Source organism: Sylvia atricapilla, chromosome 1 (genome assembly GCF_009819655.1).
Source record: "Sylvia atricapilla isolate bSylAtr1 chromosome 1, bSylAtr1.pri, whole genome shotgun sequence".
In the NCBI taxonomy this organism is placed as follows: domain Eukaryota; kingdom Metazoa; phylum Chordata; class Aves; order Passeriformes; family Sylviidae; genus Sylvia; species Sylvia atricapilla.
This window is the reverse complement of record NC_089140.1, coordinates 18357386-18373605: the sequence shown is the minus strand read 5'-3', so window position 1 is coordinate 18373605 and position 16220 is coordinate 18357386. Positions and strand designations below refer to the sequence as shown.

Genomic DNA, 16220 nt, shown 5'->3' with positions numbered 1-16220 from the left:
TGTCCTTCTAAATAGCAAGAAAGAAGAAAAAGATAACCTGAAAGAAACCAGGGAAGTACTATATGAATGAATTGTCAGGGAAAGTTAAGGGCAAGTGTCTTTAAAACTACTTAAATTGGTAGATTCCAAAGCACTTTTGTGTCTTGAAAAAAGGGGACAACAATGAAAGAAAAAAAATTCTTGGACAACATCCAAGCAGAAATTTAACAACCAACAATGCAGAAAAGCCATTTTTATGGAAAATACAAGCTTTACATGTCTAGATGTCTCAATCATTTATATATGCAACAACAGCGAACAAAAAGATAAGGACAATGTACTTACAGAATGGGAAACATTATCTAGCAGCAGTTTACCTGTAAGTTCAGCAATTTTTAAAAAATCCCAAGAGACACAGAAACCTGTACCTGCACCATCCCCAGTTACAAATGTGGCAGTTATCATTAGCACTTCTCTATGGTGACTCTTACAAGCCATTAAACTACTCAAAATTGAAACAACTTTGTTCTATAGGATCCAAGTGAATAAACTCAATGATGACTTCACACAACCTTACAACTTACATCTTTTGGGACAAGCAGAGTTTCCAGAACCGCTGAAAATCTCAGTTCCATGTATCACTTACATGTAACAGATTTAGAAAGGAAGTTTTAAATCATAAAGGGATACAAAATTGTGTCACAGTAACACACTGAGAGAAAAAAAAAGTACAATCACTTCTATGGAATGAACTGACATTACAGTTAAAGCCACCAGAAACAAAACTGGATTTTCTGATGCTATTTTTGTTTGAACCAGTGCAATGGACTATTACTTCCTCAATGCTGACAGCACATTCATGGGCTTAAAAGAAATACAGTTTCAGGAATTACAAAAAACCCTCAGTGTCCATATAAAGGTCTGCTACTACTATCACCCAGCTGTGTATTATGGAAGTTAATTATTTTGAAAGCTCAGAGCAAGAAAATGGAAACATTTCACCTTTCTAACTGAGAACTCTGATGTTGCAATTGACAGTGGATTAAAATCTAATGCTTTCCAATCTAGATCTCCTTAACATATACTTTGAACAACGAGTAGAAAGCAATCTCAAAACAGGCTGAGAGCATTAGACATGATGTTTAATCAGTAGCTGAACAACTCTGCTTTGTCAGAAATGAGTGAGACACCAAGGTGCTACACGGCTCCATGTCATTTCACAGCACAACACTTTTGAAGGTCAGAGTGAATATCTTATTTGCCATGCAAGACAAAATAATCATCCAAAGCAAAGCAAGAATAGCTTACAGCTCATACTTTTGACACAATCATGTGAAAAAGTGATGTTATAATCACATGCAAATGAAGTCTTGTCTCACTTGAGCAAATAGTTCCAAAGCTTGGAAGACTGAACCACTATCACCAACTTAGATTTTTGCTAAAACGTTTGCAGATAATGCACACTCCAAGATTTTAACAACACTGCACCCACATACATTAACCTTAAAAAGCAGCAGGGAGGAGAAGAGTCTGAAGTGTTAGAAGAGCAGCCAAAATATGCCTATGGAGAGCAATCCAGCTTGTCATTGGGAAGAACAAACTGTTGAGTTTCTGAGCTACCTCTCCTTATTTCCCCCCTTCCTTGCTCTAGTTATGTGCACCTTGCCTGCCAGGAAAGACAGAACTGCATGGGTACAGATAAGCTGTTCTTGATAAGGGTATTCCTTGGACAGCTACACATGAGGGAGAGCTGTTTCTTCAACCTATGTACTCAAAGTTCCTCAGAAGTTCTACAGGAAAAATAGCTTAATGTGGATTTTTCTCTGGACAGTAACCTATTCAAACGTTATTGTCCAGAGAAAAAGGCCAGAACTACAGCAGGGTCAGACAAAACAACACTGACATCTTCTGAGATTGCCATTATTTCTGAAAAATGGGTTACTAAATTTGCATCCAAGAACTTTACTTATATAACATACAAATTCACAGCTTTTGAACTGGGGTGATGTGTGCATTGCATGCCATCAGTCAATGCACTTGCATAAAACAGACCATGTAGAAACACCTTACTGAGAATTTCCTTCCATCTCCAGTAACACTTGATAATACCATAAAAGCCACACAGTTTGTTGTGGTGTTCATTCATCTTCTTACAGAGCAATGGCGAGAGGTAAAATTCCGCGTCAGCCACTTACTAGAAACTGTACTCTTAAAGATGCAGCTACCTCACATTTTTAGTGCAGCCCAGCCGTGCATGTGTAAAGCAAACTTCTGTATCGTACCTACGGACTGCGTATCATGAAGCAGTCCTGGAGTGGATGAACAGGATTCCTTTTGGAGAGAACTGAACCATAAGATGTGAAACCAAGACTGCAAACAGCATTTTTCAACACAAGCAGGCATTGAGTCCATGCAGCCAGCCTGGAATTAGTTCAACAAGGAAAAAAAAATCCCTGAAATGCAAACAGTATGGACATCAATTCTGCAGCATCAAACATGGCATTCTACAGACATAACCCTGTCAGATCCTGCTACTTGACACAGTACACAACAGCTCATCTGTTCCAGCGTTCTTGGAAGAAGCCTGTTAGCCCAACACATCCAGCTCATCTGGAGAGGTTGTGGTTTCCCACAGCCATAGAAATCCAGCTCCTTGGTTTTCATGTCATGCACTTTCTTGGAGTTACTAACATATCAACGTCTCACAGGCTGTCAGACCACAACCAGGTTCTGTACACACAGTTCTACCTTTGTGCTGCAGCATCACCTAGCAAAGCCACCATCTTGCAGTAGATATAATGCTCTTAGTTCTCTACAGTAAAACCACACAAACACATTAGAGCCTGGTTCAATATAAAGCTCACGTGCCATAAGAAAGGCATAAGCCAACACAGAAGAAAATACCCCTCTCAACATTTTTCAGATTATATATTTATCCACCATGCTGGCCAGCAAGCCCTAGTCACTAACTCTCCCTCAAGAACCTGAACTCCCAAGGCGTCTTCCACCACCTCAAAGAGCGCTCAGAGAACCTTACTGTGTTTGTTTCCCTACTCTGCACAGGCCCAGCACAGCTTTCAAAACCAGCCCCTTCCCTTGAGTGGAAGCCAAAGCCTTATGCAGACCTTCCTTGGTCCTGACACGGAACACAGGGCTCCACACAGCTCAATTCCAGCAATGCAGCTCATACATTCTGATACATCTTCACAAACAACATTACCTAAAAATTTCTCCATCGGATCCTTTGTATCTAAGAACTGTATCACGAAGTTTCAAAAGACACTCAGAGGCTTCTAGTGCCTTCCTGGCTACAAGCCAAAAAAAGTGGAGAAACGAATAATTTCCTTGAAGCTATATTAGCAAGTTACAATCAAAAGCACATTTTGGGAAGGAGATCCACAGGTTCAATTGATGCAAAGTTCATTTATCCAAAGCATATCATATTCATGAATGTATCAGCTATTAAAAGCTGTAAGAGATGATAACATTAACTTGTCCCATTCATTTGTCCATCGTACAAGCTTGTGGCTCCTCAGATCTGCTTGGAATTTTTCCAAAAAGTTAACATCGCATTTCTATGTTCTCATGCTCAGGTAACAGGTCATCATAATACTGAGTCTGCATAGCCTCTGGTTTAATTCTGCTGCTTCATCTAAGTTTTTAGATTAATACTATTTGGCCCTGATTCCTTTGTTGGTTTGAAATTGGCTATATTGAAGTGATTACTGGAATTATTACATGAGATCTGTCAAGAGGTTATGTTTCTATTTTCTTCAGTACCATTGGGGGACAGAGAAATGCAACTTTTTCTCAAACCAAAAGTTACATCCCCATTCTGCTGGGTCAAACTTCTTGAAAATAGCAATGTTTTAAATGAGTTATTTAAGTTAATCACATCCCATCAAAGAAAGGGAAGGTACAGCAATTCCCACAATGGTCAGAACAGCAACAGCAAAAACATAACAATGCAAGGCTTCCTCATGCTATGCTACTATTAATTCTAATAAAACTCAAATAGATAGATAGTGTCTTTGTATAAAAATCAGATACATCTCAATCTAGGTGCTCAGCCCTAACATTTGGGGGTTGGACAAGAAGGGATCTTCCAACTTCAACCATTCCACGAGCATTTGTAGATTGCTCAGCCAATAACTCTCTGAAGTCAGGAACAAAGGTCATTTATTGAACAGCCAAGACACTCACAATCTTATTTTTACTTTGTCATTCCACATTCAAAACCACAACAAAAATCACTTTGCTTTGATCATCCTCTACCTCTGCCATTGATACCAGAAAACACTACAGCAGCTCAAACTTAACACCCTACCAGAGCTGGATGAGTTACCTGACAATGCCAGGAGGTTTCCACAAAGCCCTCAAAATGGCAAAACACAAAATCCGTATTTCTGCAAGCATAGAGCAGCAACAAAACAAAACCCAAATAATTTCTCTCCAATTTCAGTGAAAAAATCCACACGCCAGAGGCTTCACCGAAGTGTGTCTGAGAGCTACAGCACTTCCCACAATGCCTTCTGCATCTTGTCAGCTGAGGTCAACATCAGCTTCTGACACAGAGTATGAGTTCAACAATCAGTGCCACAATTCTCACATCAAAACCTAAGCTGCTTTAATGCCTTAAGGAAGCATTGTAGTCATTCTCTACATTTTTTCAAAACACAAGATGACATGTTTAGAAGAAATCCAGCAGACCTGATACACTGCTGTTAACAAACACAGCTGAGCATCCGTATCTCAGATGTAGAAGTTACATCCTGCATAATGGAGAAGCACTCCCTCTCCCAGAAGTACATGAAGGAAGAAGGGATTATCAGGACATGATGCAAGGCAATGAAATAGGAATGGGTGGGAGGAGAAGCAAGCTTTGATGAATGAAGATAATTAAAGTTCAAAGGTGTGGCCATAAAGGCTACTGTCACATATACAGTCAACACTTGTTGACAAGAAAACCACCCGAACTCAGGGAGGGAAACCTCTAGTATGAGAACTACAAAAAGTGAAATTACAGCACTGTAAAGGATACAGTGTGAAAAAACCTGTAAACCCACTCAGCATTTTCCAATCTTATAAATTTCTATTGAAGCTCAACTTCCAACACTGCATACTCCATTATTCCACTCACAGGTCTATTCTGCTGCGTGTGTGAAGTATCAGCACTATGTACACTTCCAGTCTTGCCTATAAGGACATGATGAGTGTTATGTACTTCAAACAAAAGTACACTTCAAACAAAAAAAACTTGGTTTAATCTGTATTGCACTTCCACCAACTTCTTCCTTACTCCCACTCTGCAAGTGATACAAGTTTCCCATTCTGATTAGGAGCAGAAATGTGGACTAGAAGAATAATTGCTTATTAAAATTAAAATTTTGGTAAACATACAGAGCAAGGTACAGATTTTGCCCTAGAAAAAAAGGACTGTGGAATATGTTAACAAAGAGCATACCAGACCTGAACATCACCAGCGAATCCTACATTATCTAACACTAAAATTGTCTTTGAGAATTAACACCTAGATTTTTAGGGTCTTGAGAATGAAACATGAATAGCAGTGCTTGCTGTGTTGTATAGGTGATGGCATTCCATAGTATTTAACACTGGATGCTTAAAAAGGACCGAAGGAAAGAAAGAGATGAAACAGAGTCCGAACAACAACAGCCAGTAGTTTCCAAAACTGGACCTTTATATACTGCAGACATCTTCCCTCTCTTTTTAGACATGACCTTAATGAAATGCAACTGAAAATACAGTCATTACTCTCAAAAGCTACAAGAACTACATCAGAATAAACTTCAAGATTGGCAGGGAAGCCATCACAGGATCACTCCCAGAATATAGTACTGGAGAGAGAAGGTACTAGGGGACAGAGAAAGTGCAAAATGTCTTTCGGGGACTCTGGGTGAAGTAACAGCATATAAAGAATTGTGTATTTCACTATTGAGGAGAAGAACACTGACTGGAAGAAAGTAAAAAAAAATTGTTAAGATGCACGCAGAGACACTGAGCGAGGTCACACACAGAGCAAAGCATCTAGAGATAAGAAAGGGCAGCACATGGGAGCCCAGACAAGTGATAAAAGTTGAAGATGCCAAGCAGCAGTGAAACCAGCACCACATCTAAGATGCACTCAAGAACTATGGGATAAAAGCGCTCCTAACAGGAGTTTCTGTCTTGACCACACTAGCATGAAAAATTAACTGAAGGTGCATAATAAATTCTTTAAGATAATCTTAGGTATTATATATCAAAGAGAGGTGAAAACCACATACAATAACCAAGATACATGGAAAGTAAATAAATATAACAATCTACAAGCCATGAACACAGCAAAGGGTCACAGTCTACCACACGGCATGAGTGAGAAAAAATATGAGCCGCGACACATGGTGATGCACAATCTTAAGATAAGGAACTAGCAGCTAGGCAGAATGAGGGAAAGGTGAGAAACTGCCATACCGACGATATGAATGGAAAGTGTGAAAACCCCAGAAGCTACTTCTGTGTGGCTGTAGATGCATTTGGAGAAAATGAGGCATGTTCAGAAAAGCGACAGGCAGTAGGGACACACAAAGGTACGGCGGGAGAAGGAGAGCTGGTTTACGGTGGGGCAGGAAGGAGCAGTGACGGAGCAGAGCCCCGGCGGTGGGAGGGGAGAGGCTGGAAAGGGACAGAGGCGCTGCCCGGACCCGCGGGCGCCGGGGCAGGAGGCGGGTGACAGCGGCGGCGCCGAGCGGCCGTGCCGGGGGCCACGGGCGCCGCTGACCGGGGGGCCCGCGGGAACGGGCTAGGGCACGGCGGCGGGCGGCCTCGGTCCCTGGCTCACCTGCTGCACGCCCAGGAAGTCGTAGAAGTTCCGCGGCACCTCCTCCACCAGGTCGAAGAGCTCCAGGTCGCCGCTGTCCCAGGCGCGGGCGCGGGGCGCAAGCAGCGCCAGCAGCGCCAGGAGCGGCAGCAGCCGAGGGCGCGGCGCGGGCCGCGGGCGGGCCATGGCCCCCCCCCGCGGCGGCGGCACCGGAGCGGTGTCGGAGCGGTGTCGGAGCGGGGCCGCTCCCGGGGAGCTCGGCGGAGGCCGCGCTCACGGCGGCGGCCGCTCGGCACTGAGGGGACGCGCGGGGCCCGGCGCGGCGCCGGCAGCGGCGGTCCCACGGCGGGGGAGGGGGGAGGGGGGCGCTCCCCGCCCGGCCAATCGCCGCCGCCGCGGCCCGTGACGTCACGCGCCCCGGCAACCGCCGGCGCTCGCGCAGTGGAGAGGCGGAGGGGGAAGGGCGCGAGCGGCTCCCGGCGCGAGCCGTGTGCGCGAGGACGCCCCGCCCCCGCCCCGCGCCCTTCCCGCCGGGAACACCGGGAACACCGGGAACACCGGGAACACCGGGAACACCGGGAGCGCCGCCGGCGGGCCCGGGACACGGGACTGCGGGGACACGGGGCTCCGGTCTCTCGCGGTGGCCGTGCAACCCCGATGTCTGCGGGGCCAGCGGGGCACACCCGCGCGCAAAATCTCCTTTCGATTTTCTGTCTTCATTAACTCCTTGATGGCGTGTTTGGTTCCTGTAGCCTAAAATCGCTCCATCCTGTTGTTAGTATCAACCCGATTTTCAGGGTGGTGTCCCCGGACCTTTCGTTCTTTCCTTGCTTAAATTAATTTGAAACGTTTCACCTGGGACGCTATATGAGAAATTAGATGGAAACTTAATGGCCGAACAATACAAATTACCAGCATTAAATCATTTTTCTCTGGCACAGACTCCTCGGCACACCCCATCTGTTTCGCCTTTCTCGAAACTAGGCCTGGTTAAGAAGTCACTATGGGAATCTTTTTAAGAAAAGAGAGATTCACTTCTCTGAAAAATATCCACAAACTGAATTTTAAAAAATAGGGTTTCAATTTAAGAAAAAAAAAATAATCTCAAATGGCAATCTTATCCGCATCTGAATTCACCTAAGAGGAGCTAGCTACCATCTGCAGAATCACTGTACAGTAGAGCACTTCCTTGGGTACTCCATGGGAATATCAAGATGTGGCTTTAAAGTACACTCTGCTCAACTCTGAGTGAGGACTTGAACCAACATAACCATTATCAATTTTCCAACTCATAAAGTATAGAGTAGTCTTAGGTATTCTCTACTATCGAAACTGTTCCCTTTTGTATAAACTATTTAAATATTAATTAGATTGATATTTAAACTCATGTTTCCATATCCCATATGCATGCCCACTGGGCTTTTAGGATCACAATTCTGCCTCCGGCTCTGCTTTCTGAAAAGCGTTCTAAACCCATTTGCCAGGAAATTATAATTTAGCCAACAGTGTCTTATGCAGACCCTTTTAACTTACCTTTTACAAAAAAGTGCACTTAACTGTTCATTCTTATAATCTTAAAAAAAGCTTCCTCCCACGTGACCACAAATAAAAATCCTTTTCTAGAGAATGACAAAGTAAAGAGAAAGTCATGGGCTAGTTAATTTATCAGTTACTTTGTTTGGCTGGAGCAAATGAACCTGGTATAGATCTGCTTCTTCCCACGTCCTTACTTGGTTAATCTGTTCTGTTTTACATGCCTGTATCCACATTTGTTGGATAAAATAAAATAAATTTGTTGCCCTGTATGTTTACATTATCCTTCCTTTCAAGTCTCAGGCTTTATTGCACAAAAATACCAGCCTTGGATTCAGAACATTTCCTACTCATTTGGTTATAGAACAAAGTTTAAAGATGTAAACTATCCTCAGAAACTAGGGGTAAATAAAGAGTAAAATAGGGTAGCATTGTTTTTAAACCAGGTGGAAGATTTTTAAAAATGTGAGATTAGTGATATTTCATTCTCCTCAATAAATGCTTCCAGATTCTCCTTTCCTTCAGATTCGTTCTGTATTTATCATATCTGCTTCCTCTTGCCTCATTATCTTCTAAGTCTCCATAGTTAAGTTGATCTAGTGCGATGATGAACCTTGAAGAGAAGCATTTGTTATTTTGATCTTATTTTTCGGCATTTGGAATTTGTTATGAAAAATTACTCCTTTCAAAACCCACCTCTGGCTGCTCTTGCTGGAACTGTTAAAAAAGCCTTCAAAAAACCTGACAAAAACAGGTCTCTTATTCCATTCTCCTGAGACCAGGGAAACACTGGTCCTAACACTGATCACAAATTGCATGTGGCTTTTGGCACCAGTGCTTCTGAGAACACAGCTGATAATAGCTATTTTGAAAGAAATATCTCAGAATTTTTCAGATAAATTATGGCTGCTTTTAGTCAAGAGGAATGTGAATTTGGAGAGAATAATAGGAGAAAAAAATGCACTAATGTTAATGGGGTTATGATTATCTAAAATACATATTTAAGAGATCTCTTAATTTAAATCAGGGTAGTTAAATTATTCCAATTTGTTTTAACAATGTGAGAAACTTGTAACTCATTTTTATTCTGCTCCTTAAACCATTGGAATAGAAGGCCTAATACTGTATGGAACGTTTCCAAAACAGATTTTTTAAAAATTGTCCACTATGAGGTTAGTTTAAATATTTCCATTAAAATTGTTCTGTGCTTCAAGCATAAATACTGGAATTTTGGGAAGAAAATACTGAAAATACTATTAAAATGCTGTATGTGCCTCCATAATAATGACATTCCCTCATTCTTCAGTTTTCTTTTTTAAAGTCGTGAGAGTGAGTCATGAAGAGTACTTCCCCCTTCTCCAGCACTTCAATTAATCTGAGTTACATTAGGCCTCCCCCCACCCAAAAAAAAAAAAAAAAAAAAAAAAAAAAAAAAAAAAAAAAAGTCAGTTAAATTACAAGTCTGTTCTCTTTCTTGCCTTCAGAGAAAGACTTAAAATATAAAACAAATGCAATCATATTCAGCAATGTTTGGCCTCTCTATGAGCCTGCAACTACACGTGAGACATCACAGGCTGGTGAGCTGGGAGACTGATGATGATGATGATGATTTAAATCTTGCTATTCCAAGTTCTGACACAAAGGTAGAGGGGAAGGTAAAGATTATACATGGCTTTTTCATCATTGTCTAGAATTACTCCTGCTGGGAAGTATTAGTATTTTTTCCTGTGACTCAGCCATGACATTTAAATTGCTAGAGGATCAGAAAAGTTTTTGATCCTGTATGTAGTCTCTGCAGCTGGGCAGCTCATTTAAGAATATTTAAGAATATAGAGAGCTATGAAGGCAAGGATAGCATTTTCTTTCTGTGCCCCCAGTTTGCTCGCAGTTGCTGGTGGGTGTCACTGAAACAGGTCACTTGGTCATGAAGCTCTACTTTACAAAGCGTAAGGGAAAGAAGCATATACAGAAATAATTTGTTTAAATAAATCTCTGTTCTGACACTAATTGACAGTAGCACCCAAGGCCCGAGGCATGAACCAGTTATTGTTAGCGTTTCTAACAGCACTGAAAGACCAACATGCTTCATAAGCCCAGTACGATTCACACGATCACATTCTGAATAGCTAAACAGCCTGCGATTTCGGGGTCTCAAATGAATAGCAGACGTCTAGGGGAAAGAGCTTATTAAAGGACCACCCCTTTTCTTCCTACAGATAGAGCCTTATCTCCAGCAGTTGAAGAGCCTGACTGCTCTGCGCTCTGTTCCAGTTCTCTCTTCTGGCGGGTCCGTGTAGGTGCTCGGCTTGGTTTGTACAGTGTACCCCTCTCTGCTCACAAAGCAGCTTGAGAGTTTCCTGCGCCCTCCCCCCGCTGGTTCCCACCTCTGCGCCGCTGTTTGCTGCCTCCTCGGCTGTGCCAATTCAACTCTTTGTGGGCCGCATTGTACATCAAATGACTGAGATGATCCAGCTTTAAAAGAAAAGAAAAGAAAAAAAAAAGGTAAAAAAATTTAATAATTAAAAAACCCCCACGACAACAGCACTATTCGCGCACACGTATGTACAAGTATGAACTCGGATGTTTCACCGATCCAATTGACGACTGAACCCACGAACAGCTGCACTCGCACCATCACGGGGACAGCGAGCCCCGATGAGGGAGCAAGAACAAGAGGGCAGAGCAGGCAGGAAACAGCCCGACTTAAAGCGGCTTTTCCACTGGAAAAAAACCCCACAACAGAACAAGCCGCCGTAGAGCTGGAGCCGGAGGGCTGAAGGCACAGGGCTGGGCAGGAATTGTCTCCCGGCTGGCGGGGACGCCGCGGGACTCGCCCCGGAAGAGAAGGCTGTCCCGCCCGGAGCGCTGCCGCTCCGTCCCCGCGGGAGCCTGCTTATGGCCTTTTTACGGCATTTCTTTCCCAAGCCAGGTCATTTTGCAGATGCGGTTTAGCGTTTAGCCGCGTGAACAGGCGAAGGGAATGGAGAGCGAGGGAAGATGACATCCAGCGTGGCAGTGGGAAAAGAAGGGCAGTGGCGACAGGACCGCTTTACAGCAAAACCCTGCCCACTGAAAGATTTGTAAGGAATATGCCATTTGTGTACGCCAGCTGTTACCTTAGGCCAGACATAAGTCAAAGTAATGAGAAAGAAATGTAGGAAGGAGAAGCAAAAGCAACAGAGCTAAAAACAGAAAGCTATTGCAGTCCATCAGACATGAAAGAATATTATTTAGGAAATAGCTCATTTGTGCCTGGTCTGGGCAGCTCAGTCGTCTCTTCTAGCTACATTACTCTTCTTTTTCCTTTTTTTTTTTTTTCCTTTTTCTTCATGTTACATCTTTAATGCCAAAACCCAGTAGTGCCTGCTGAGCATACCATATCTTTGCTGCTGTTTTCCAAACTCAAAAACTACCATCAAACAAGTTATGGTAAAATACTCAGTGTGCAACAGGAAAAGCAAATATCAGCTGTATTCTAATAGTTTAAAGCCAACATATGAAAGCTCAGATCATTATAAACGGTCTTTTGCCAGCATAAATGTATAATATTTTGCTGCATGACATGACAATAGCCTGTCATTAAATTTTAATATATATATATATATTTCTGTAGAAGAACATCAACACGAGGAAACACTCTCAGGCAGAAGATTTGGAGGCACAATAATTAAAAGATAGAACAAAATCTTTAGGAAAAAATTGATTAGAAGGCTAATGGCATCTCTTTAAACAATGTATTCTTGATACCTTTCAAAATTATTTGTGAAATTGCAAGTGGGTGACTACCAGTGTTAATTTTGTTATTACTATTCCAAGAATGACGTCCTGGTTGTCTGTTCACATATGGAGATGCTCAGCATATGCAAACTGAAAACCTCTAGACAACTTTTAGAAATATATACAGCTATTTTAAAAGTCTCATTCAGGAAATGTTATTCTAGTGGCCCAGAATGAGATGTCTCAATGCATGGACAACGTACAGAGAGAGGCAGGTGTAAAGATGCTGTTCAGATTAATATAATTTCCATAGTTAATTTCTATTACAAATTATGGAAATTAGGGGTTCTTGAAACTGCATTACATTCTCAAGACATTTGTGTTAACCCTCCCCAAAAAAAGCAAAGTAAGAGATGTGATTTTGAAGTATTGAAGGTTTCATGCAGTTTTCAAACAATTTTCAATCTATTCTACAGTGACTATCAAAGATTGATGGAGCTTGCTCTTAATAGGATTTTTCCTAATTATATTTGACACATTCAGTGTTGCTTAGCAGTTTATTATTACTTGTATTCAATGAAGCAATTAGCATTTATTTTTCATTTTAAGTAAATTTTCCTAAAAGTGTTTTGTAATATTTTTCAAAATTAATTCACCACCAGGGGGCAAAGAACTATTTCTCCGGAGGGAACATTTTTATATTGGTTTCATAGATGCATGACCCTTCCAAGGTCCTTTTCTACTTCACAGTAATTGCAGATGTGATTAAAACCAAAAAGTGTGCAGACCTAAAAAGGCATCAGAGGGACATCTTTACCATTTTTGCCAACTTTGACTGCTCTAAGGTTAAGACAAGAGTTGGGAGAGAGAGCAAGCTGGAGGACCAGAGGAGGTGGTACAAGATGGCTGTGACGTGAGCGTGGCTTTGGTCCTCTGTGCACAGGGCTGTTCTGAGCCTCTGTCAGGAACACGCGGTGCTGTGTCTTGTGCAGAAAGAAATGACAAACATCTGGGTGTTAAACCAGGTAACAAAGTAACTCAGTATTGTAAACAGTTTCATAACACTTGTCACAGAATCATAGAACCATTCTATTTCAGCTCATTTTAATTCCTTGCTCAGTGCTGTCAGTGCTGTTTTGTTTCTGCTTAGTCCCTTCTATTTGTTGCTTTGCCAGAGATGAGCTGATGATGAATAATTTTAAATAGAATTTGATTTTGCAAATGAGAAAACCATTTTAAATATCACCTGGAAATTTTCTATGAAGGTCATACAATTCCATCTGTCAGTACATAACACTCATTTCCCATTTATTAATGTGGTAGGCATGTATGTTAGTGCCATTTGCTAAAAGACCCTCCTAAGAGAGGAACCAGCACCATAAAATATTGGAGAAAAGAAAAAGATCAGGTAAATCGAAAACAAAAAACACATCACCATAAAATAAACTAGTACGACCATTCTTAGAGAGACTGTGCAACCAGCAGCACAACATGCCAGCAGTGTAACAGAAGAGCCTGTTACAGCAAACACATGTAGGAATTAATCATGGCCAGCATTTGGTTTGTGAGATATCTTTTCAATAAAATGATTGAGTCCATTCAGAGAGGAAACTGAAAGCTGTGATGGATGAACATAGAATACACTGTTTACTCAAAACTGCTGTTTCTGTACCATAGGGGGGGTTTAGGTGGTAAATTGCTGTCCTGTTCAAAACTGAGGATAATAATTTGAAATTTGCTCAGGATGTTCAAAATATTTTCTTCATAAAATAAATTTCAAGTTAAAACAGCTTTCACCCTGCAAGATTGCATTAACCAAGTAGTCATACTCCAACTTACTCTAACACAGTGCAAACCCAGCAGAACTAACTAAATATAGGAAGACTATTAATATGATGTACGTGTACAAATGTCTTTCTAAAGAAAAGCCTATTAAAATTCTTCAAATTCCCCTTTAAATTTAACAGTGCACTTAATTGTGGCTGGAAAAAAATCCATTGAATTCTCATCCACAAAATTCCAGTGTATACAGATATGGAAAAGAAATTCCCAGGAAGATCAGTCTGGATTGAATAATCACAAGTACACAGCAGGAAAAGTACGTTCGTAGAAACTAATATAAAGAAATGAGGTTTGATTATTCCCTGATTATATTTACCAAAGGGCACCTTTGAAATCCTGCCCACAGCTACAAATGCAAACACGTATCTGCTAAAACAAGCATTATAAAGTCTGATACAGCTTTTCTTACATTTGTATCATGTCAAGTAAAGATATATTTACTTCACAATTCACTTGCTTTTATTAAATTAAAAGTTCAGTGTTAAACATGTCACAGCATCTTGCTGGTGGTGGACTGTATTTGTGGTTGCTTCAAGTCACATAAATGGCCAAAATCCTTCCTCTGCCTGCACAGTTGTGATTTCCATTTGCTCTCGAGGAATATATTTCAGAAAATAGAGCAGGGCATGTTACTCTTATTACAAAACATTATTTTCAGAAGAACAAATTAGTGTCCAAAGCACTTTCTTTGCCAAAATTCTGCAATGTAATTTCTCACAAAATCCCATTAGCCGATACAATCTCTCTAGTAAGTGGCCTTTTAACAGAGCTTTAACAGCTCTCTACCACATGGGGATTTTGTTGTCATTGTTGTGACTAGATTTTGCTGTGGTGTGAATTTTACTTGCTACATCACAGACTAAAACAATAGAAAAGTAAAAGATTTCTCTTACCAAGAACCTGTCATTGAAAATAAAAGGTGCCCTAAATGTGGAGAACTCAAATGGTCCCAATCTGAGGAGAAGTGTCTCATTTCTGGAGTTCTCTTGAGGCAATGCGTTTTTAGACAAAGCATGACGGCTGTTAATAGTTATTTACAATCTCCTTAAACATTATTTTTCTTTCTTAAGATTTTTGACTTTTAAATTCTAAAACCTCAATAACTGCACTTCTCTTGCTGCTTACTTTTTTTCAGAATCACTGCTGTCATGTAGAAATATTTCATGTTGATTTGGTGCCCTTTAATCACTTTTTCTTCCTCCTCTATTTGCATTCTCTCTCATGTCCCCTGTATCCACTGCATTGTGCTAGCAAATAAATATTAAATATGTTGTACTCATTTAGGTCTTAACTAGGCATTCAACTCACATAACAAATACTTCTTCTGTGGGCAAATATTAGACAAGGAATATGTAATATAGAGTGTTATTTAGCAAAATATATTTAATGAATTCTATCAAGTGAGAGGTATAAATATTGATTTCTCCTCCATGCGGCAAGAAATCACTTAGTGGCTGCCCTTTGTACATATTTTTGGTCACTGGTTGGCTGGGGAGGTGGTTTGCAGAGCACAGAGAAGGAATGTACACAAGGGTGTTAATCTGGATCCACTTTAAGGTAAGTAGTACTAATGAGTCATACCTTCAACGCAAAGAATCAAAAAGTTACAAGACAAAAAAAAACCCACCCCTATTTAGCAGATTGCCGATAGTATGGCAATCCTCCCAACGTCAAAACTAGCTATGAAAACTGGGAAAAGCAACCACCCTTAATAGCTGTGCTAATGGAAGTGGTGAGTTAAATTACAGATCCACTAACTTGTTTCCCTTTTGTTGCAGAGGCCAGACAAATATTCTCTCCTTTCTTGACCCATAATGCAAGCTTCAAAACTCTCTTATATTCTGCAAATAAAAAGGAATTTGATGTCCCTTGCACGCCTTTAGGATATCCTTGAATATAAATATTAATGCCAAATAACAGCCCACTTGTCTATCTCACTTAGACCTGATACGCTTTTATAGTCCAATTATATTTTTCTTCTTTACTTTTGTTGCAAAATAGTTTTTGAAACAGTAAACCAACACAGGGTAGCAGGATTTTAATCAGTGCTAGCTCCAAGTGCTGTTACCTCTGTCCACAGCCCAGCCAAGGGCTCTGTTATATCACTTGAGCACCACTGAAGCTGACTCGGTGGTTTATTCTTGCAGCACGTTGGAGGAAAGGGCAGAAGGAATTCTCCCCGCTGTATCTCCTGCTGGTCACAGGCTGCCCTCCCACAACCTGCATCACATGTCAGTGACAGATCATTTCTGCCACCAGGGATGGGTGACTGCAGTCCTATCGAGCCCAGGGCTGGAGATGATCCCTGTAAAGGCAGGAGGGTCCCAGC

The 16220-nt window shown here is 41.2% G+C and overlaps 1 protein-coding gene across 2 annotated transcripts in view; it reads right to left on the bottom strand.

The window, feature by feature from the left end:
- DNAJC1 (DnaJ heat shock protein family (Hsp40) member C1) overlaps positions 1-7000 on the bottom strand; it is a 108937-nt gene extending 101937 nt beyond the window's left edge. For both annotated transcript variants that reach the window (XM_066316388.1, XM_066316397.1), the window contains exon 1: positions 6821-7000. In XM_066316388.1, the coding sequence (XP_066172485.1) occupies positions 6821-6985 (165 nt within the window). In that variant the 5' untranslated portion in view covers positions 6986-7000. The remainder of the gene's footprint in view (positions 1-6820) is intronic.
- Between the last annotated feature and the right edge of the window lie 9220 nt (positions 7001-16220).